Source organism: Oncorhynchus mykiss, chromosome 18 (genome assembly GCF_057628025.1).
Source record: "Oncorhynchus mykiss isolate SJ-2025 chromosome 18, ASM5762802v1, whole genome shotgun sequence".
NCBI lineage: Eukaryota > Metazoa > Chordata > Actinopteri > Salmoniformes > Salmonidae > Oncorhynchus > Oncorhynchus mykiss.
Window position 1 is genome coordinate 28,853,113 of NC_143039.1, and position 22,698 is coordinate 28,875,810.

Here is a 22,698-nt window from a genome sequence, read left to right on the forward strand (position 1 = left end):
GTTATTGACACACATTGGAAGGCCATACTTAAAAACATGCCTCAGCTATACTGTCATTACCACCTCTGATTTGGGCATAGTCTATAACTCACAGCACTATAATTAACTAAGTTGGACAAAGGTAATTTCATTCAATATCAGCCACTCCCCTTTCACCTAACCAAAACCTCATGTTTTGCCTCGGGTCACATGTTTGACCACCCTGGTAGCTTTGACATCAAAGGACAATTGAAAACTAATGGAGTGCGTCGTCTGTTGTAAACACAGAACCGCGGTGCCATTGTGGCCTGCACAGTAAATTTATCAGAGTAAATTTTTACTCAAATTGAATACAATTATACTCAACAGAAGATAACATTTGGTCCCAGTCTAAATAGAGTAATAATTACTCTTGTTGCAGAGTTCAATTTTCAAAGTTATTTCTACTTTATTCAGTGCTTACATTTAACGCCACAAACTGTAATTCACTCTGTTTAGCTTAACATGGAAACAACTCTACTGCCAATTCACTCAATATAGAATTGAATATTATCTGTGCAAAGTGTCATTTCTTACACAAATTGAATACATTTTTACTCAACAAAGATAACGTTTGGTCCTAGTCTAAATAGAGTGAAAATGACTCGTTTCAGAGTTCATTTTTTGGGGGGAGTTATTTCTACTTTATTCAGTCTTTATATAACTCTACAAACTGTAATTTACTCAATTTTGCTTCAAATGAGAACTCAATTCACTCAATATAGAATTTAATATTATCAGTCAAGATTGGCATTTGTACAACCAAACTTAATGTCAATAAATCAGAAGTTCACATTTAACAGAGCACTTTATTCTTAAATGTAAGACTCTTGCAGTACACACATCAAAATACTGATGATAATAAAATAAAATTGTGGACTGAAATGAAATGTTGGCCACTTTAAATGAAATTAAATGAAATGGTTCACTTTAATACTTGTACATAGAAAAAAAGCTCAATATTGAAATTCAATACATCTAAAAATGACATGGAGGATCTTGTGAAACTGGCGTCTCGCACATCAAAAACACTGATGATAAAATAAAATTGTGGCCTCTGTAAAATGCCATTTTGGCATCTGTCCCCCCTGTATTAAAAGTAAATTAAAAAAATCCTATATTGCAATACAATACATCTTGGTTTTAAAGAGCTTACTGTGCAGTTTTTAGAATCACAGGAAACAGTATGGGACAATAAACAAAGTTGAATCGTCACAGCTGTAAGACATCTGTACATCAAATGCTTTGTGACAGAAAAGCTCTTTAACATCAACTACATAAGGTCCCTCTGTTGTACACCCAACTCTATATGCATTAAAATTGCTCATCAAGACATATTGTTTTGTAGGGCAAATGTAACCAACCAGTAACCTCTCATCGTTAACAACAACATGGTGGATTTTCTGAAAAACTTGCATCTCACAATGAACTTTAAGACAAACAACTAAACCTGAACGATACATATTTCCATGGTTTTTGGCCCATTTAATATTCAAAACCATGGTGTCATTCTACCACATTTAAAGATAACATTTTACCTGGATCGATCATGACTGTTGATGCCAATTGTCTGCCAACTGTATGCTATTTGACTTCAGTGTTTTTTTGCCAATGTTTTAGTTACATTTATTAAAACTTTTTCATTTTTTAAAAATACATTATGCTTAGCCTCATAGCGCATGCACCAGCTATGCAAAACCGGTCCAATTTGGGGTAATGCACCATAAAATGATGCTTCGGTAGCAGCCTCTTTTTCGGAAAAAATTGCTTGAATGACCCGTGGTGTTCTGCGATTAAGTGTTTCAAAAAAAAATGTAATACGGTAACTCAAAGCAGCATCCGAGCCCTCAACTCTGCAACCCTAGGATTAACCTTAGCGGTATCAACATCAATTTCATAAATTGTGGTTAGCAAGAAGTTGCACACATTTATCAGATCCTGGTTGTACGAGGTACCGAAGACAAAATTAGCTTTGAAAAGCTCATCAAAACAGGCAAGAGAGTCTGCTGACATACAAGGTATTGCATGTTTGTCAATCACAATGAAGTACTTGTGAGTCACACTCCTCTGGGTCCCCACAGCAAGCAGGTAGGGTTGAAGGCTTTCCGTGATGCTCTCCAGATGCCCCTGGATGCTGGTCCCAGTCTGTGACACAAGAACTTCATTAGTGTGCTAATAAAATGAATCACGGTTCGCAAACAGTTTGTGAAAATGTAAATTACAGCTACACATGATCTTACTATGATTTGTCCCTAATCACAAAAGTAGTAATTAGGATTAGGAATGGGGACAGAATAGTCAACTGTAACCTCACCTTGATAAACTTCACAATGTGGTCACTGGCGTGTCTGGATGAGGTTTTTCCTGGTCTCTTGTGTCCATGAGGTGACGGTGGCAGAAGGTGGACAAGGACCAAAATAGATGACATGTCACTGTCCCATCCTGAAAGTACACATTTTCACTGAAAGTTACATCATTCCAATTTGCTTTCAAAAACAATGCTCCCTTCCATTAGTATAATCATTTTATTCCAGCAGACCATTTTCCACTTCTGTTGTGGATTCAGCATTTTGAACCAGGTCGCCTGTCTGTGTGAAGCCACGGCTTAGGGCAATTTTTAAAATTTTATTTCACCTTTATTTAACCAGGTAGGCGAGTTGACAAATTACAATTTACATTTACAATTGCACCTGGCCAAGATGAAGCAAAGCAGTTCGATACATACAACAACACAGTTACACATGGAGTAAACAAACATACAGTCAACAATACAGTAGAAAGAATATTAAAAAAAAGTCTATATACAGTGTGTGCAAATGAGGTAAGATAAGGGAGGTAAGGCAATAAATAGACCATGGTGGCGAAGAAATTACAATAAACCAATTAAACACTGGAATGGTAGATGTGCAGATGATGAACGTGCAAGTAGAGATACTGGGGTGCAAAGGAGCAAGATAAGTAAATACAGTATGGGGATGGGCTATTTACAGATGGGCTATGTACAGGTGCAGTGATCTGTGAGCTGCTCTGGCAGCTGGTGCTTAAAGCTAGTGAAGGAAATATGTGTCTCTAGCTTCAGTGATTTTTGCAGTTCGTTCCAGTCATTGGCAGCAGAGAACTGGAAGGAGAGGCGGCCAAAGGAGGAATTGGCTTTGGGGGTGACAAGTGAGATATAACTGCTGGAGCGTGTGCTACGGGGTTGGGTGCTGCTATGGTGACCAGTGAGCTGAGATAAGGCAGGGCTTTACCGAGCAAAGACTTGTAGATGACCTGGAGCCAGTGGGTTTGGTGACGAGTATGAAGCGAGGGCCAGCCAACGAGAGCGTACAGGTCGCAGTGGTGGGTAGTATATGGGGCTTTGGTGACAAAACGGATGGCACTGTGATAGACTGCATCCAATTGGTTGAGTAGTGTGTTGGGGGCTATTTTGTAAATGACTTCACTGAAGTCGAGGATCGGTAGGATGGTCAGTTTTACGAGGGTATGTTTGGCAGCATGAGTGAAGGATGCTTTGTTACGAAATAGGAAGCCAATTCTAGATTAAAGTTTTGATGGGAGATGTTTGACGTGGGTCTGAAAGGAGAGATTACAGTCTAACCAGACACCTAGGTATTTGTAGTTGTCCACATATTCTAAGTCAGAACCGTCCAGAGTAGTGATGCTGGACTGGTGGGCAGGTGCGGGCAGCGATCGGTTGAAGGGCATGCATTTAGTTTTACTTGCATTTAAGAGCAGTTGGAGGCCACGGAAAGAGAGTTGTATGGCATTGAAGCTTGTCTGGAGGTTGGTTAACACAGTGTCCAAAGAATGGCCAGAAGTATACAGAATGGTGTCGTCTGCGTAGAGGTGGATCAGAGAATCACCAGCAGCAAGAGCGACATCATTGATGTTTACAGAGAAGAGAGTCGGCCCGAGAATTGAACCCTGTGGCACCTCCATAGTTTGACACACTGATTTCTGTCTGAGAAGTAGTTTGTGAACCAGGCGAGGCAATCATTTGAGAAACCAAGGCTGTTGAGTCTGCCAATAAGAATGTGGTGATTGACAGAGTCAAAAGCCTTGGCCAGGTCGATGGATACGGCTGCACAGTAATGTCTCTTATTGATGGCGGTTATGATATCATTTAGGACCTTGAGCGTGGCTGAGGTGTACCCATGACCAGCGCGGAAACCAGATTGTATAGCGGAGAAGGCACGGTGGGATTCGAAATGGTCGGTAATCTGTTTGTTAACTTGGCTTTTGAAGACCTTAGAAAGGCAGGGTAGGATAGATATAGGTCTGTAGCAGTTTGGGTCTAGAGTGTCTCCACCTTTGAAGAGGGGGATGACCGCGGATGCTTTCCAATCTTTGGGAATCTCAAACGATATGAAAGAGAGGTTGAACAGGCTAGTAATAGTAATGGGGCGGCAGGGTAGCCTAGTGGTTAGAGCGTTGGACTAGTAACCGGAAGGTTGCGAGTTCAAACCCCCGAGCTGACAAGGTACAAATCTGTCGTTCTGCCCCTGAACTGGCAGTTAACCCACTGTTCCCAGGCCGTCATTGAAAATAAGAATTTGTTCTTAACTGACTTGCCTGGTTAAATAAAGAAAAGAAAAAAAAAAAAAAAAAATAGGGGTTGCAACCTTTTCGGCAGATACTTTTAGAAAGGGAGGGTCCAGATCGTCTAGTCCGGCTGATTTGTAGGGCTCCAAATTATGCCGATTTTTCAGAACATCAGCTATCTGGATTTATGTGAAGGAGAAATGGGGGAGACTTGGGCGAGTTGCTGTGGGGGGTGCAGGGCTGTTGACCGGGGTAGGTTTCGCCAGGTGGAAAGCATGGCCAGCCGTAGAAAAGTCCTTTTTGAAATTCTCAATTATAGTGGGTTTATCGGTGGTGACAGTGTTTCCTAACCTCAGTGCAGTGGGCAGCTGGGAGGAGGTGCTCTTATTCTTATAAAACTACAGATGCGCCCATAGATGAATAATTGCTCATTCAACAGGTCTGCCCCTCGCAGTGCAGAACTTAACTGGGCTATTATACCACCAGAGTTGAGCTTAGGAAAGATGGCAGAGATGGTAGGCATAGAAACATGTTATTAACATATATTTTGTTTGAAGAAAAACATCACCCGACAGTAAAACAAGTCCCGGAGAGTGAAAAAGGTTATCCTCGGCTGTCTTTGTTGTAGCAGGACTCTGCTGCAATATAATGGTGTCATCGGAGTCCCCCTCATTGTATCCAGTGTATTTTGATAAGGAGCTGCTTGCAGAGGAGCTCAACTCATGTTAACACTTTAACTGGTGTGATTAACACAGTAATTATAACACAATTTAGGTGGAAACATCCATTATTATGATTAGAGGACTTTTGTTAATGATAAGCGGAAAGCAAAAAATAACATTTTGAATTGATTAGGCCCACTACCGTTCTAAAAGGGGTGGGAGAGGTGAGCACAGAAACAAATATCATTTTAAAATATCAAAATGAGAAAAGAAAATCAGCAGATATATCTGCTTGTCTCACATATTCAGAACATGTGTTAGGCTAGCCAGGACTGTATGGATGAATGTGAAGCTCTAAGCTAATAAGCAACTCACCATCACGATTTGGGTCTTGGGGTAAACAAATCTCCTGCACACCAAGGTCTTGTTTCTTTAGAATAAACTCAAATTTATTGGCAACTGTGAAGACAAAATAAGATTGCACAACCTTATTGATTAAATATGTTGTGTATTTTTTGAGAAAACCCAGAACAGAAGACAGAAATCAAGAGGTCATCTTTACGTGAACATCGTAACCCCAAAACTGACTTAGTGCTCCTTTCCACGTCAATTCCAATTATATGCAGTCTACAGCCTGTCTACTACTGCCACTTACTGAATTATTAGAACAGCAGTCTGAGTATTATAGCAATACACCACAGATAGCTATCAACACTGAGCTCATTGTAGAGGCATCCAAATGTTAGTATCACTTATTCTTTAAAACCATGAATTACCGGCAAAGACAATGAGCGCAGTTACAGATGAGTATAACTAGACAACTCCCAAAACAGAAACCAATCTTTGACTGATCTGTGATTTGGGGAGGCGCAGGTTTGCGTTGTATTCATTATCAGCAAGGTAATTGGCAATCAATTTGACAGTAAATATAAAGTAAGCATATTTAAAGTTTATCAGTATAAGTATGTTGTTCCATAGGATATTGTGTGAAATTTGAAACGTTTCACTCACCACAATTCAAAAAGGATTTGAAGGTCAGTTGCCCCTCATAACACATGTACTTCTGACAATCCCTGTACTTCACACGTACAGCCTGCATCCTTGATGACAAGAAAAAAAAGTTAATTTAAATTGCGTTAACACAAATATGCACAAATGACAAGAGAGCAGTGCTCTGTTTAGAGTAAAACACACGTGTTGCCTCGACCTGCCTGCCACTAAATACTGTCTACTAACAGCTCTCTTTTCACAGTAAACACCATGTGTCTTACCAACCAAACAGGAGCTAAAAACCGTCAACAGGTAACAGCTCTAAAGTTCAGAGTAAAATGCACATGTCGCACCGACCAAACCGAAGCTAAAAACTGTCTAATAGCTCTAACTTTGAGTGAAACACACATGTAGCACAGACCAACTGCCTCTAACTGTCGGCTAACAGCTTACCATTTCAGAGTAAAACACATGTTGCACTGACTAACCTGCTGGCAGTAGTCAGTAAAGTCCGCTAGCTACTGATAATAGCTAATACCGCTCTGTTGAACATTTAAAGCAGGTGATGCACCGATCCACCGGGCGTACATACTGTCCATAAACCACTAAAAGTGGTATAACTTAATGTTACAGTAGCTAGCTAGCTAGCTAATTAGCTCTAGCCAGATGCTCACATTAGCATCTGACTATGCAAATAGTGCTGTAACAGTTAGCATACACTACAATGCTAGCTAGCTGTAATGTTGCTCAACAGTTTCAATTTGCACACAAAGTTAACCAATAACAGTGCACTTACCTGGAATTCTAATTAAGTTTAGAAATGAAGAAATTCTGTGGTTCTGTGAATGACTTCTGATGTTCGGCGGATCCTCGCTCTCGATCTGTCCACTCTTTCCATTCGCGAGACACTTGCAAATGGACGATGGCGGCAAAATCTACATTTAACCAACATTAGTGGGCGTGGTCATGCTGTTTCACAACAATATAATTGAATCCGTATTTTTGCTCTCTCTCTAGCGGCCGCTGGTAATAATTACACTCTAAAAGGATTTAATTTGACGACTCTAGAGGAAAATCATTTTAACTGCAAAAAACACTCTCCAGTTTTTACTGTGTGCATACCTCGAGTAACAAGCGCTTGCGTATGAAGCAAAATCAATCAACCTATGTGTCAGGGAACCTACATAAGCTGTCTTAAAGTGGGACTATTAGGACTTTAGGGTTTCCTCCCTCCAGTCAATAAATATGTGTAAATCCTACTATAAGGGTGACTTTAAAGGGGAATGGCATTGCCCTGGCTGCCTTAACTCAGGAGCTTCTAGCTGGGTAGATTAGAACCAGCAATTGCGGGGAGATGGAATACTTTCTGCAGCTGTGGAGCCTTTGAAAAAAGGACTGTACCTTATATGATCAGTGGCTAATCCCAGGGCAGAGGTCAGAGATGCATGCCCCCTTTGAAACACAATAGGCTGCGATATGCATGTGTTCAGCAGAGAGAGAGAGAGAGAGAGAGAGCGAGAGAGAGCGAGAGTGTGTTTGGTCGTGTATGCATGAGAAGATATGTGCAGCCCTCCGTGTGAATGTGTTTGTGTGTGAGCCAGAGATTTTTTCGATTATACTCGTTATCGTTTTGATTGTTGTGTGATTAGTCTAAGCATTTTGACGCAGGTGCGTTTGCTTATGATATGCACGTATTTGACTACATCATATTTACTTTGAGACATTGACAGGCCCACAAGAGAAAATGGAGACATTCTTAATGTGAGCTATAATAGTAAAAAAAAAAAAAAAAAAAAAAAAAAATTATATTTTCAAGGTTTCCTGATTCAGGGCCAAATCCTAACTGGAGAAATGTGTGTATAGCTCAGACGTTTGTGTAAATCATGCATTGATGTCAATGGCACGGAAATTCAAGTTACGTACTTGTATCTCCAGTGAGGAACTCAACCATCACTGTCTACCCAGCTTCTACTGGACTAATGAAATAAATACCAAAAGATCGTTTTTGGGTGGTATTTTCCCTTAACATTATCAATTATCATTATCAATTTCCCTAAAAGACACAGGTCCCTGACAGTATATGCAGCGGTTAAAATGGGGAAACAAAGAGTAGTCATGCTATGTTGTAGCAATATGTATCCATTCATTGACCCTTGACATTGAAGAAGTAGATGTGAGAACATACAGTCACAATTTGTATGTATTTTCAATGTTTATGGCTACCACTTTTCCAAGTTTTGAAACTAATATCCAGCGCCACACCCTTCTTTGCGTTCCTGCCTCACATTTACGTGTTTGCGGTGACATCTTCATCTTTTGTTATTGTGCGGCCATTCGGAGGTCGCAACTACTACTTAAAAAGGCTCCAATTCACCAAGAGTCGAGGAAAGGTCTTGCCTTCCTCTCTAGCTTTAATCACGCAGCAGCACTCAAGTTCAATTGCACATTTAAAATTGCACATTAATTCCACATATTTTCCCCCATTGACTAATCATTGAAAGCTCTGCATATAATATTGGAATCATTAAGAGCGTTCGTTAGCTCACAGCGCTGTTGATCTCTAAAGCTAGAGGATTTGCCTGCTGGCATGCATGGGAGATTACACACATTCTTTGGTGGTGGTGATCTCGGCTGTAGGGGAAGAGAGAGCAGGGAGCGCTTGCACCAGAGCCCCTTAGTGTTTGGGCTGGTTGGCTGGATGGACAGGGGGGTGGGGAAGAAGAGCGAAGGAAGGAGAGAGAGGGGAGCGATCTTGGGTCATGCTATAGGCTGAATAGAGCAGTGGGAGGAGGTGTGGTTTAGTTTTACATGAGGTTATATGATTAAAATATATGACACACACACACGGGCCACTCGCACACACATAAAGTTATAGCTGAAGGGAAACGTTACAGTACTTAACTTACACTAATAAAACTTTACAGTAATAAACCATTCTGTGATTGAATTTGTCAGTAGAAAAATTGGGCCAATGTGGTTATGATTTAATTGAACCCATGTTGTCTTACTGGCCTGACTGGGGTAATGTCTACAACCTCTCCTTAACAGTCACATTTGCTAGATACCAGAGTTGTTTTGGTTTTATATGTTATGTAACAATGACGTCATCTATACCCTCAACCTCAAGGGTTGAACTCAGTTACCCTAATGCACACATTCTTATGTAGTTACAGTTTGGAGTTTGTGCTACCCTAATGTCTTCAAAATAATCTACCTCATATGACCCCGCTCCACTTGATTAGCAAGCAAGTATGTTTGTCACGAGCTGGAGCTGGTGTGTTGTCACAGTCCCACATATTTGCAATTTAGAATAGTACATTGGAAGCACACCATCCCCCTGAAGAAACACTAAATATTTTGTAATTGTTGATATGGCCAGTGGTAGTTACCTCCCCTGCTTCACCGTGGTTTATTTTGCAGCGAACATAGTCTCTCCCTGACAGCCATGCTCGAGATGAGATGTAGGCTCACAATTGAGGTGCTCGGATAGTTAGGCATGATTTTGCTTCTTACTGAATGTTTATGATACACGATCGTCCTCATTAGCCCCCCCAGTTGTCTTCTGATAACTTGACTTTTGCTAGTTGACGTACCAGGATGTTCCCCGGGCTATTTTCTCTCAGCCAGCGAGACGGATGGACCACGGCAGGTGGAGGGGTCCATCAATCCTTTGTCTCTGACAGGCCAACCAGAGTTTAGCTAGCCCAGCGGCGCTGTAATTGCAGGCAGATGTTCGCCTTGGTGTGGTTCCAGCGCTACACGAGTAATCCATTACCCCGTCAGAGTCAACGGGACTTGTAAAACAAAAACATAAAGAGTGAAAACAATGACGTAAAAAGGAACATTCCTTTGCTGCAATCGCTTAACACATTTCCCTCTTTTAATTTTTTTTTTTTCGTGGGCCACGGAATCAGGCGGTATCCCTATGCAAAATTGGGATTGGGAGGCCTATTTGGGATTGGGATGTTTCCTCTTCAGATGTGCGATGTGGTATCCACATCTGTGAGGGTTGGAGAGCCGACCGTGAGGGTTGGAGAGCCGATCATTTTCAAAAGGCAACAGATGTTGCCGTTAGTTACATGTGCGGCCTGTCCTCTCTCTGTGGTGTGGATATGTTTGTGTTGGGGTGTTTCAAGGTTTGTTTTTACATGAATTAGATTCTATTTCATAATACCACATAGAATACACACGCGGTAACAATGGATTTAGAAAATTAGAAGGGCGAGAGTTGATGACAGGGACATCAGCTGTCTCCGATTTAATCTGTTCACGATCACATTCGCATGGGGTTGTTGTTATAATAAGAAATCCTCAAAGTGAGGCCTGTAGCATACTGGTCAGTGGTGCAAGAACGGTTGAGCAAAAGTTCACTTGGCAATATGAGGTGGTTGTCTTATTGTATGATGTATACAGTTCCGTTTAATACTCTGTATAACGAGTGATAGCCTCCTGTACCTTCAGCATAAGAAACAATCACATTGTTTAAAATGTTCTCGTAGATAGATCAAATTGTTTCATTTGCAAGGTTTGGATTCTCATTCTAAAGTTTGACTTCACATGATTCTGTACAGGCATATGCATATGAAACCACTTGAAAGGAACCAGAGTGGTGTCAATAACCTATTATTGTCCGGGCATAAGCGAGGTTACACGTCGGCCCGCTGCAGTAGAGGCTGCTGAGGGGAGGGCGGCTCATAATAATGTCTGGAATGGCGCGAATGGAATGGCATCAAACCATGTGTTTGATGTGTTTGATACCATTCCACCTATTCCACCTCCAGCCATTACAATGAGCCCATCCTCCCCAATTAAGGTGCCACAAACCTCCTGTGGCCCACTAATTCATCTGACTGGTGAATTGCTTAGTTATGTTCAGAGGATTCTGCATTGTTTGTTTGCTGTGGTTTAATGGGTGATGTCGTGATCTTTTGTCCTGCAACCAACACTATGGACATGTGTTGTCATATCAGAGGATTCCTATTCAAGTCATTCATTCATACTATTCATTATTTTTATACACTCTCTCACCCATTGAATTAGAATGACTAGAACGAACGTTCAAGTCGACATTCCGGCGGCCATATTGAGTGTACCCCTATTTCTATGCTCTCACCTATAGGCTATGACTGTGTGTTGATCCCTAGAGTGACATCCTACACCTCATTTCTGGGCCCAGGTTCATCTGGTCCTTTGGATCAGCTGAATGTGTTCTCAATTAAAGCAGTAGGTTTGTACCTGCCAGGGTCTTAATAGAATGAATCTAATGGAGAGAGAGGAACATGTTGTCTTTGGCAGAGTGCCAACCAGGGCTATTGTGTCTTCCCAACTTTAAATTCACTGGTTTTCATGCAGACAGCGTGTTATGAAAATCACCATGAAATGTTCGATTGTATGATGTAGTTGAAGTTACTGTGCAGTTTGCTACTGCTGATGGTTGCTGAGTTGTTGAAGATGGTTTTAGGTCACTGCATTTAGCTGAGAAATGAGAGAGAGCGTATGGAACATTCCAGTTGGTCTTCTAATATGAAAACATGCGCATTGATTCAACTGATGATGCGCTTTCTTTACCGTATGTCCATTCAGTGAGGTCAGTAGCGTGGGCAAGTTTAGCGATTGAGCGTTCGTTCGAGGGTTGCCATGGGGATGTTTTCTGCATATCCCGGAACACTTGAGGCTCTGTGTATACGTTACCATGGAAACAAACATATTCTTTTGCTTCAATTTGTGCAATTTGTCCTCGCTCATTGAACAGAATTAAAAAGGTGCATACGCCCACCTCATTAGCCGAGCCATCCCAAAGCTATTTAGAGAAGGGCTGCCCTGACAAACAGTAACACTCCCACACAATACATCACATAGGAGAGAACAGAACCTATAGGTTGAATATTGTCATGAGTCAATAGATTTTATTTCAGCTCGGATTTGAGAGTCTGGAATAGCCATGATTAGATGAAGATGTTGATCCTCCCTCTATACATTCTATACTTTGTTTAGCGAACCTGAAGGCGTTATTGTAGACGTGTCCTTTATATCACAGTAGAGTAATAGCCTACCCTACATGACAGTCATTGGTATGCTACAGTTAACCTTTCTTCTTGCAAGACTTTTACACTTTTCAAAGCAATTGAATTACTACCTAAGCCAAGTTGTTAAGTGATATGATTAGTGACCGCAGCATGACAACCTGAATAAGATTATAGTTAGATAACAGGAAGTGTTTTCTTGCACATCGTCTGATGATTGGTTGAATAGAGATGTTCAAAGCAAATGGAATAACTCGATTGCAGTACACGACCATTTTACAATTCTATTCTCATCCCGCTATTAAAGCAAGCTCAAACATGATTGAGACCTATGACAATGTGCTACTGAAAGGCAAGGTAAGAATCAACTTGCATACAGTAAGCTTATTGTTTCAGCTCTATGCAGTTGGCAAGGAAGTTGAATTGATTTCCTGATTTCACTGGGAAATCAAATGGAATTGATGTGTTGAGGACAACTCATTCTGAGTGACAATTTGTACTCATCCTATTGGCAGTATCTTCGGCCATGAGGTCTACCTGTGTCGAGGGTAAACATGTTTTCAGGCGCAGAGTGGATATGATAATATGTGAGTAGTGGAAAACACACTAAGAGTGTGGAGGGAGGCAGCCTGGTCGGACCCTGTCTTTATATATCTTTATATTTGGGACCATGTGGGACCCAGAGCTGGGTGGTGGAACAGGAGTTGAGATGGTTAACAGGTTTGGGAGATGTAGTTCCTAGTCAACTGTAGTCCTTAGCCAAGTGTGAAAAGAGCGATTATGAAACACAAACTGACCGATATTGATTGGTTCTCTGGCAAATGTTTACAGTATGTACAGAGGAGAGGATAAAATTGGACAAGATAATTTTTCTTCCTGAGGTTGTTAAGGGAGCCATAGTAGATATTTGACCCCTTTAATTCACCCAGTGGGTCATGGCTCTGACAAGCATGTTGAATTGTTTTGTAACAAATGAGTTGTGTACACTAAGCACTGTCAAAGTCAACTGGCTTTCCTGTTTACTGTATTGTAAATGTGCTCATAGAGACTAGAATTAGAGTCTGAAGAGAACTCCCAAGTGGTGAGGAGGGAGCACCATTTCTGAGGTACCAGCGTTCCATAGACATTCCATACATGATCCATAGATGGACTCGGGGGAATTGGAGCTCAGCCATCGCATTCAGCCCCCCTGCCATGCCAACAGCTCAAGAGAGTAGCAGCCCCTGCTTTTCCAGCTGTCCCCCCCCCCCCCCCCCCCCCCCGACCCCCTTCAAAGGTCCCCCTTCCCTTCACCCCTTACGGCTGTGTCCTATGTGTGCAACCAGTGGAGGGGACTGGAACGGAACGAGCTCCCTGCCACCACCAGTGGGGTGGGGAACTCACAACAACACTGCTGTGGTTTCATCCACACAGGGCTAGACGCTAATGACTAACTATTGGAGCGAGTGCATCTGGCTGTTCCTCTGCATGCTCGTTAGCTAGGAAGTATCAGGGCGGGTGAGAAGCCTCTGTCCTCTTAGTACAGCTGTGTAGATCTTCTATTTCCACCTCCTTGTTTTTCACTGTTCTGGTGGAGGATGCTGTTGTTCCTCTCAGCTGGCTGGGGCGTTTTGGAAGCACAAGGTGGGTATTGTTGTATCTTTAAGCAGGAGTGAATTCAAAGTTGTTGCACAAAACTAGGCTTGCGTAAGAACAAATTACAAGCTAAATGAAGTTCTATGACGTACTAAGGCCGGTTCAAGGAGGTGTGTGTGTGTGTGTGTGTGTGTGTGTGTGTGTGTGTGTGTGTGTGTGTGTGTGTGTGTGTGTGTCAGATTTAAGACTTTGTGGCTGTGCCCACTAGTGACCACTCTGCAGAGCTGCCTCCAGAACAAGATTCATGATGAAAAATGCTGACCTGCTCTGATCGCTGGCTAATACATCAGTACTCTAGCTCTGTCCTCTCTCTTCACCAGCTTGTAGGGATGACAGAGGGGAATGCAGAACCATAGACCCAGGGATTGAGGTGATTTATGAGTTCATCATGAAGCTCTTTTTGAGTTGACTGCTAGTCTAGCCATCCACTCTCGTCCCTCCCCTTTCCCTAACCCACCATATACAATACTGTCCGCTCCACTATGTATATATACTGTATATACAGTGGGCCCAAAATTACTGGCAATGCATAAACAATACTTAAACAAATATAAACAATGCAATTTTAGAGATAAACTCAAAATACCAACATGTGAAAAATACTGTACTTTATTAATGTTTCAATGGAACCCAACAAAATAATTTATTGATTTAATTAAAATCAATGTCCTCCAAATCAAGGTTTCACAATTAATGGCACCCTTAAATATTATTGTGAATAACATCTACCAAAATTAGACCAGGAATTAAATTGCACTTATTTAAGTTGATCTAAGTGTTTTGGAACTATATTGAGCCATAACATCACTTCCCTTTTCACTAGGGTATTAAAATGCGGTAACACGCATGTAATATCCCTTTGTCATCCAACACCATGAAGAAAAGAAAAGAACGGGCAGTTCAAAAGGGACAGATGGTCGTAGACCTTCCTAAATCTGATAATGGCTACAAGAAGATCCACAAGTGATTGAATATACCACTGAGTACTGTCAGGGCAATTATAAAAAAACAAAACAAAAAAAAACAGTTGAAAACCTCACATGGTCTCAATATGTCGTCCCTGTTAAAATAAAGGTAAAAAAAACAAAAACAAAAACAAAACAAATGCTGAGCCTAAACATCCATCAGCTTCACTGACCTGGGCTTCTCTTTCAAGCTAAGGAGTGCGCCTTTAGGACTTATTGCTCAGGCATAAAATGCTTTGGGTTGAGCTGTAGAGGTTTGAATCTAAGGACAATCTGTCCCGATACTGTAGCATCTGTTTGTGACGATAGTCGAGACTTGTCCATTCCTTTCAAGGTGTTGCAACTTTACAAACAAGCAGCCTTCGATCATTATGGGCATCACGGTCAATTGTAGTTATTGCAGACCCATTCTTCGAACAGAAAATATCTGACAACGCGGTCAGGTTTTGGTGACAGTATCACTGATGAAAGTGGTAACAGTGGAGGTAGTCTTAAATAAGAACAGCTGGTGCTAGCCACTCGCTCCGGTAGCTAACAAATGTTCCTCTGCCAAGTGACAGAATAGAAATCTCTCCCCAGGGTGACTTCACCTGGAACAGCCTGTCAGGGCGGAGTGTACGGCTGACGCCGACGGCCATCCAGAGCCTGTCGGAGCTGGAACGGACCTGGCTACAGGAGGTAGCCTTCAACAGGCTCCATCAAGACTATGACCTGGGCTGTCAGATCACCATCCCCAAAGGTAAAGCATCGAGGTGTTTTGTGTGTGTGTGTGTGTGTGTGTGTGTAAATGTTGTCTGTCTGTCTTCCTTTCTAGTCCGTCCATCCGCCTGTCTGTTCATATGGCTAGTCAGTCTGTCCCTGTGGCAATGCTACAAGCGATTTCACAAACATATGCCATCAACATCCACCTTGGACCTCTCCGAGACCAACATCAAACTGTCTAGCAGACAACCGTGAGCTTCCCCTCCACAGAGTGTGTTTGGAGAAGCTTTAAGCACTTATGATTTGAGATGCAAACCTCAGTACACATGTTTTCCTATACAGTACATCTAGAAGACTCAGGAGTGAACTTCCTGTCTTATGTAGTGTCACTAAGACTCTTACACATGAAGATGTGTAGCCCTTTCCACTCAGTACCATAGGGCCGTAGCCTGCTGCTCTGTTCTAAGTCATGCTCTGTGGAGAGCTGTATATTAGCCAGGGCGTGCATTCCAGTCAAAAGTTCTACCTCTCCCCCGGATGATTTAATGCGTTTGTCTGTGTTCCTTATGAATTCCAGAACCCCTCAGGCATGTGTTACTGAGATATTTCAGCACACTGACTGTGGGTTTTGTTTATCTTCGCCTGGGGTTGGGTTAGCCGGTGTTTCGCTGAGGCCCGGAGATCCTTGAAAAAATAGAGAACAGAAAAGCAAATGGCTCGTTGGATCGTTTCACGAGTCGTTGGAGTGGGGAAGAGAGAGAGGACTGGAGATTCCTGGGATTACTGTCCAACTTTGCAGAATCAACTGACAAGAATCCAAACCATTTCCTCTTCTTTCTTTCTCTCTTTTTTTTTCTCTCTCTCTCTCTCTCTCTCTCTCTCTCTCTCTCTCTCTCTCTGTCTCTCTCTCTCATTTTCTCTCTCTCTCTTGCTCTCTCTCTCTCTCTCTCTCTCTCTCATTTTCTCTCTCTCTTGCTCTCTCTCTCTCTCATACACCTTCCATTCTCTTTCTTTCTGTCACACACATACTGTCTCCCGCTCCCTTTCTCTCATGGCATCTCTGTCTCATACCCCCCCGCTGTCTTTCTCCCGCTCCCTCTCTATTCTTCACTCTTGTTCTCTCATACTCGGTCTTCAGATATTCCATAACGATCTGTAGATATGTCGAAGCATAGTTTCTTAGCAACCTGTTCTATGTACCTGTTCCAAGAACAGATTTGACTGAGTCAATTGGGAAAAAAACAATCCTTGTTAAGATTATAAACCAATTACAAAAGAGCATAACCACAGGGCACAGATGTCAATTTAACATCTATTCCACATTGGTTCAATGTAATTTCATTGAAACGGTGTGGAAACAATGTTGATTCAACCAGTGTGTGCTCAGTTAATAACATCTCGACTGTTTTGAAGACAGATCAATCGACTGTTTGATTAGAGTTGCTCTGGCTATAGACACAGTTTTGAGGTATTTCCCTAATAGAGTTCCAACCCCTGGTCCAAGCTACCGGAGGTTTCCTGTGCATTAATCAAAGTTCTTGCTAGGAGTCATAGATCTTGTTGACAGCTGACAAAACACTTCTTTCCCTTCCTCATAACGATTCAGTCCTTTTCAAACTGAAACTCATATTTGGATCCACACTAATTCAAAGCATGATGTGAAATTGTCCAAACAGTCCACAGCTGGTAATATATTTTCTTGTTAAGTGGTGTGCTGTAACCTTGATATAACAGTATAATAATATGCTATAAAATATATTTTACATTTTTACTGAGAACACGTTCTCATTTGCAGCAACAACCTGGGGAATAGTTACAGGGGAGAGGGATGAATGAGCCAATTGTAAACTGGGGATTATTAGGTGACCGTGATGGTTTGAGGGGCAGTTTGGGAATTTAGCCAGGACACCAGGGTTAACACCCCTACGATAAGTGCCATGGGATCTTCAATGACATCAGAGAGTCAGGACACCCATTTAACATCCCATCCGAAAGACAGCACCCTACACAGGGCAGTGTCCCAATCACTGCCCTGGGGTATTGGGATATTATTATTTTTAATTTTTTAGAACAGAGGGAAGAGTGCCTCCTACTGGCCCTCCAACACCTCTTCCAGCAGCATCTGGTCTCCCATCCAGGAACTGACCAGGACCAACCCTGCTTAGCTTCAGAAGCAAGCCAGCAGTGGTATGCAGGGCAGTATGCTGCTGGCCATTGAAGGGGCTCATTCTCTACTTTTCTCAGGGTTAAGCTTCACCTCCAGGATTGAGCTCAGGTGAACTGGAGCCCTGATTCCTTATTATAAAGTGGGTGATTTGAGTCCTGAATGCTGATTGGCTGATTCCTTAATAATCCCTCTTCACAGGAAAGCCTGAGGATCAAGAGGAAATGAGAATGTCCTATGTTTCTTTCCTCTTGATCCTCTATTGATGAAACCACTGGACCAGAGGCTGGAGACACTCATCTGTCATCTTTATCGCTGCAGTGTTCTGATAAGCAATGCTCTTTGAAGCCACTGGCTTGATCATCTTCAAAATGTCCGACATACACGCTAATGGAAAATATCACCTAATGTGACAGCAGGTCAATGTGTGGATTGTTATCAGTGTGTACAGATAAATTACAGTTTTCATTATTTTCTTTATTTTTCTCTCTCAGATGGACAGAAAAGGAAGAAGTCGCTGAGGAGGAAGTTGGACTCTTTGGCGAAAGAGAAAAATAAAGATAAAGGTATATGAATGTGAAGCCCTCAACATGGTTACCGCATCCACAAAGTCATAAACCCTGTCCATTTCTTCGATTTCTCTTGTTAAATGTTTTATTTTAAACCTAACCTTAACCACACGGCTAACCTTATGCCTAACCCTAACTTTAAATTAACCAAAATATAAACCAATTTTTATATAGCTACTTTTGACTTTGTGTCTGTGGTAACTAGTGGAACCCCGCCCCAACAATAGAATTTTTATGGAAAGACGAAGTGCTTTGTACAGTACATTTTCTTGCTGTGACAAACTGTTCAAATTAATGTAACAGATCTCTAGGCTATGCAAGCAGCATCCCCCTTGGTAATGCAATTAACACTGTTTAACAAGGCAGACATTGAAAGCAGTCCCTTCACTATTGGTGCTTCAAAATGGACTAAGGAGGCAGAAGGATAGTGGAAATATTGGAAAGATAAGGATTGGGTGTCTTTTCAGATGCAAACTAGAACCAGGGGTTAGGGGGGAGCGCTCTAGTTGACATTTTTTCTTTGGGTTTTTCTTTTTATGCTGTCACTTACATTTATGAAGACGTTTTCCCAGTCCTGGTCATTTAGTTTTCAGGGAAAACAGAACCTTGTCAGTCTCCAGCCCTACACTCTTAGAAGAAAGGGTTCCAAAAGGGTTCTTCGGCTGTTGCCATAGGAGAACCTTTTTTGGTTCCAGGTAGAACTATTTTTTGGTTCTGGGTAGAACCCTCTGTGGAAAGGGTACTACATGGAACCCAAAAGGCTTTTTGCCTCAGAACCAAAAAGGGTTCTCCATTGGGGACAGCTGAAGAACCCTTTAAGGTTCTAGATAGCACCTTTTTTTAAAGTGTAGCATCAGCCCCAGGTGAATAGCAGAGTGGCTATGAAAACACAGACATATTTACTAGGGGAGGAGGAGGGATATTTTTAGCAAAGTGGAGCGACTCCTTGTAAGGGGACTGGGCTGAAATACAGCCACTGTGCTTGCATCACAGACGGCATATTTGGCAATGTGCTAACTACAGATCTGCAGGAAGGTAACTCTCCAATAGAGATGGAGGTAAAAACCACTCCAAGTATCTTCCACATTTGCTCACAAGCTGTGGGGAACTTTCCTTGCAGTCAGTTTATTCGATGTAAACATGCATGTATTTCAGGTTCTCTTTGATGCTGGTGGGCAACAGTAACATCAACGTCAGCTCTGCCCGTTGTACACAGTACCAGTCCAAAGTTTGGACAAACTCATTCAAGTGTTTTTCAATTTTTTAAAAACTATTTTCTACATTGTAGAATAGTAATGAAGACATCAAAACTATGAAATAACACATGGAATTATGTAGTAACCAAAAAAGTGTTAAACAAATCAAAATATATGTTATATATAGTAGCCACCCTTTGCGTTGATGACAGCTTTGCACACTCTTGGCATTCTCTCAACCAGCTTCACATGGAATGCTTTTCCAGCAATCCCACATATGCTGAGCCCTTGTTGACTGCTTTTCCTTCACTCTGCGGTCCAACTCATCCCAAACCATCTGTATTGGGTTGAGGTCGGGTGATTGTGGAGGCCAGGTCATCTGATGCAACACTCCATCACTGTCCTTCTTGGTCAAATAGCCCTTACACAGCCTGGAGGTGTGTTGGTTCATTGTCCTGTTGAAAAACAAACGATTGTCCCACTAAGTGCAAACCAGATAGGATGGTGTATCGCTGCAGAATGCTGTGGTGGCCATGCTGGTTAAGTGTGCCTTGAAATCTAAATAAATCATTGACAGTGTCACCAGCAAAGCACCCCCACACTATCACACCTCCTCCTCCATGCTTCACGGTGGGAACTACACATGCGGAGATCATCCATTCACTTTCTCTACATCTCACAAAGACACAGCGGTTGGTACCAAAAATCAAGAATTTGGACTCATCAGACCAAAAGACAGAATTCAATCGGTCTAACCCGATTCCGGGCTGATTCAATCAATTCAAGCCCCCCTGGAAGAGGGCCACTTCTAGGCCGATTCTTCAGGTCACACCCTGACCTTAGAGAGCCTTTTATTCTCTCATTTGGTTAGGTCGGGGTGTGACTAGGGTGGGTACTCTAGTTTTTGTATTTCTATGTTAGCCTGGTGTGGTTCCCAATCGTTGTCTCTGAATGGGGATCATATTTAGGCAGCCTTTTCCCACTGGGTTTTTGTGGGATCTTGTTTTTGTGTTGATGCCTGTGAGCTCTACAGAACGTCATGTTTATGCTGTATTGTTTTGTTCTGTTACTTGAACTCTGTGAAGCATTTCTTTGGGCTGCAATTTCTGAGGCTGGTAACTCTAATGAACTTATACTGTGCAGCAGAGGTAACTCTGGGTCTTCCATGCCTTTGGCGGTCCTCACGAGAGCCAGTTACTTCATAGCGCTCAATGGTTTTTGCAACTGCGCTTGAAGAAACTTACAAAGTTCTCGACATTTTCCGGATTGACTGACCTTCATGTCTTAAAGTAAATGGACGGTCATTTCTCTTTGCTTATTTGAGCTGTTCTTGCCATAATATGGACTTGGTCTTTTACCAAATAGGGCTATCTTCTGTATACCACCGCTACCTCGTCACACCACAACTGATTGGCTCAAACGCATTAAGAAGGAAAGAAATTCCACAAATGTACTTTTAACAAGGCACACCTGTTAATCAAAAGGCATTCCAAGTGACTACCTCATGAATCTGGTTGAGAGAATGCCAAGAGTGTGCAAAGCTGTCATCAAGGCAAAATGTGGCTACTTACACTGGGGCAAAAAAGTATTTAGTCAGCCTCCAATTGTGGGTACACTTCAACTACCAGCAACAGTGAGTGAAAACCTTGTGAAGACTTACAGAAAACATTTGACCTCTGTCATTGACAACAAAGTGTATATAACAAAGTATTGAGATAAACTTTTGTTATTGCCCAAATCATTTTTTTCCACCATCATTTGCAAATAAATTCATTAAAAATCCTACAATGTGATTTTCTGGATTTTTTTTCTCATTTTGTCTGTCATAGTTGAAGTGTACCTATGATGAAAATTACAGGCCTCTCGCATCTTTTTAAGTGGGAGAACTTGCACAATTGGTGGCTGACTAAATACTTTTTTGCCCCACTGTATAACATATATTTTGATTTGTTTAACACTGTTTTGGTTATTACATGATTCCATATGTTTTATTTCATAGTTTTGATGTCGTCACTATTATTCTACAATGTAAAAAATAAAAAAAATAACGAAAAACCCTTGAACGAGTAGGTGTGTCCAAACATTTGACTGGCACTGTATGTAAATAATTCATCACAGCAGCAGTCCCATTCTCAGTTTCTCATGTCATGTAAACTCACTGTGGGAGAGGTTGGCGGTCGATGAAACATTCCCCTGAGGTACTGGGTTAGAACCATAGTGGCTGTGAACATGCAGGCTGCCAAATGCTTTGTCATTACAGTGTGTGTGTGTATGTATTCATGTTCAAATGCATGTGTGTGTGTGTGTGTGTGTGTTTAAGTAAACATTCTCAAAGTGTGTGGTTGTAGAGAGAGTGGACTGTGTCACCTAGCATATATGGTTGTTTAGTACATGATGACTCGCTCATTCTCCCTCCCCGCCCCCTCTCTCACTCTCCTTACTTCCATCCCTCTTTCTCCCTCCCTCCCTCCCGCTCTCTCTCCCTGCTTCCTTCCCTCTCCCCTCTCTCCCTGCATCCCTCCCCCACATCTATCTCTCTCCCCCTTCTCTATTCCAGCTGTCCTGTGCTGTCTCAAAGCTCTGGCTCAGTCTGTCACCAGAGTGGGACATATGTGATGATGTGGCATGTGCTGTGGTCCACTGGGTTGATGTGATTCCATACTGGCCTCTGGAGCAGCCTCTCTCTCTCAGCTGTTTAGACAACCATAGTAAATGAACTTTCTTACATTTGGGTACACACTGCGTTAAACTCACTCCTGAGAGGGATCTGTTTATAATGTAGCCTTCTACCACCAGTTTTGGAGACGCACTTGCTCTGAAGGCTGTAACAGTAGTTGATTTTAGTGCTCATTTTGAGTATGCAAACTAAAATAGTTTAGTTTCTCTCCTAGACAGAGAATGAGAACAGGCCTAGAGTAGAGCCAGATCACACGGACGCTGTTAATTGAGTTTACGAGACTGCCGTGAGCCTGTTCTAAAAATGACTTGTAGCTGGACAGGCTTTATTGTTCACTGGGATCAAAGACCACCTGGCTAATGTGCAGAGAAGTCTTAAACAGACGTACTGTTAAGAAATGGTTCCTTGTTGACTTATTTATGGGACAATATAGGCTGGATGAGACGTTTTAAGAGATTTAGTTTCATCTGTTTTATTCGTAGCATGTGCAGTAATCTCTTTTTGGCGTGTTCATCGAAACACAGATGGTATCTTGTAATGTTTAATTGGTGAATT

The 22,698-nt window shown here is 42.0% G+C and overlaps 2 protein-coding genes across 5 annotated transcripts in view; one reads left to right on the forward strand and one right to left on the reverse strand.

Annotated features, from left to right (window-relative positions):
- LOC110495817 (rho GTPase-activating protein 6) overlaps nucleotides 1-22,698 on the forward strand; it is a 90,802-nt gene that overhangs the window by 51,101 nt on the left and 17,003 nt on the right. For all 4 annotated transcript variants that reach the window (XM_021571269.3, XM_021571270.3, XM_021571271.3 and 1 more), the window contains exons 2-3: nucleotides 15,415-15,574; nucleotides 18,196-18,267. In XM_021571269.3, the coding sequence (XP_021426944.3) occupies nucleotides 15,415-15,574; nucleotides 18,196-18,267 (232 nt within the window). The remainder of the gene's footprint in view (nucleotides 1-15,414; nucleotides 15,575-18,195; nucleotides 18,268-22,698) is intronic.
- Nucleotides 1,483-2,639, reverse strand: LOC118941122 (uncharacterized; the record flags this gene model as incomplete). Its single annotated transcript, XM_090208102.1, has 3 exons — nucleotides 1,483-2,163; nucleotides 2,333-2,460; nucleotides 2,558-2,639. Coding segments are annotated over 3 exons (528 nt in total), but the record flags the coding sequence as incomplete, so codon positions are not given.